General features: G+C 46.7%; 1 protein-coding gene across 1 annotated transcript in view; it reads left to right on the top strand.

Annotated features, from left to right (window-relative positions):
* Positions 1-147: 147 nt before the first annotated feature.
* The window catches only part of LOC108802410 (cGMP-inhibited 3',5'-cyclic phosphodiesterase B-like), a gene marked incomplete at its 5' end in the record, with an annotated part of 16,901 nt that continues 16,442 nt past the window's right edge, over positions 148-606 (top strand). Inside the window, one exon of the mRNA XM_018574266.1 lies at positions 148-270. Coding sequence (XP_018429768.1) covers positions 148-270 — 123 coding nt within the window. The remainder of the gene's footprint in view (positions 271-606) is intronic.

The raw sequence follows: 606 nt of genomic DNA, 5'->3' as shown, positions 1-606 counted from the left end.
AGGAGGTCCTGATCCCTCTATATAGATCTATCACTAGGGGGAGAGAACAAGTCCAGAGAGAGTTCTGTGTAACGATCACATATTATATCTTCCGGATTAGGATAGTTTACCGTTCATTTGGGTTCCCGATTTAAAACCAGAAGTAAGGAGTCTTGTGTGTGTGTCTTGCAGACCATAATCGGGTACACGCCACTGATGTGCTGCACGCGGTTTGGTATCTGACCTCGCGGCCCATTCCGGGATTTCAGGAACTGTCCAGCGATGAGACAGGTAGGACGTCATTTATAAAATACTTTTATCTGTACATCTCATGAAAGAAGAGAGAAGTTCTCATAATAAACCCGCTGAACCGGGAGAAGCTGCACCTGACGACCTTATTTATTATAATCCATTGTAGCTCGTCACATTGTGTCTCAGTGAATATACAGCCTTTGGTCACGACTCCTCTCCGTGATGTGGGCAGTGCCGCAGTAAGCTCAGGGAGGGGGCAGAGTTTTGTATCGGGGGAACACAAAGATTCGGGTTCTATTAGTTCTGAGGAGTTACCGAGCAAGGCCCCCACGTCTTGGTTCTTTCTTCATTTCTCAGCTCCCCTCTCTCTATTCT

Source organism: Nanorana parkeri, unplaced genomic scaffold (genome assembly GCF_000935625.1).
Source record: "Nanorana parkeri isolate BGI_ZX_2015 unplaced genomic scaffold, ASM93562v1 scaffold2846, whole genome shotgun sequence".
NCBI classification, from domain to species: domain Eukaryota; kingdom Metazoa; phylum Chordata; class Amphibia; order Anura; family Dicroglossidae; genus Nanorana; species Nanorana parkeri.
Note: the sequence above shows the minus strand (reverse complement) of the source record. Positions and strands in the feature narration are given on the sequence as shown.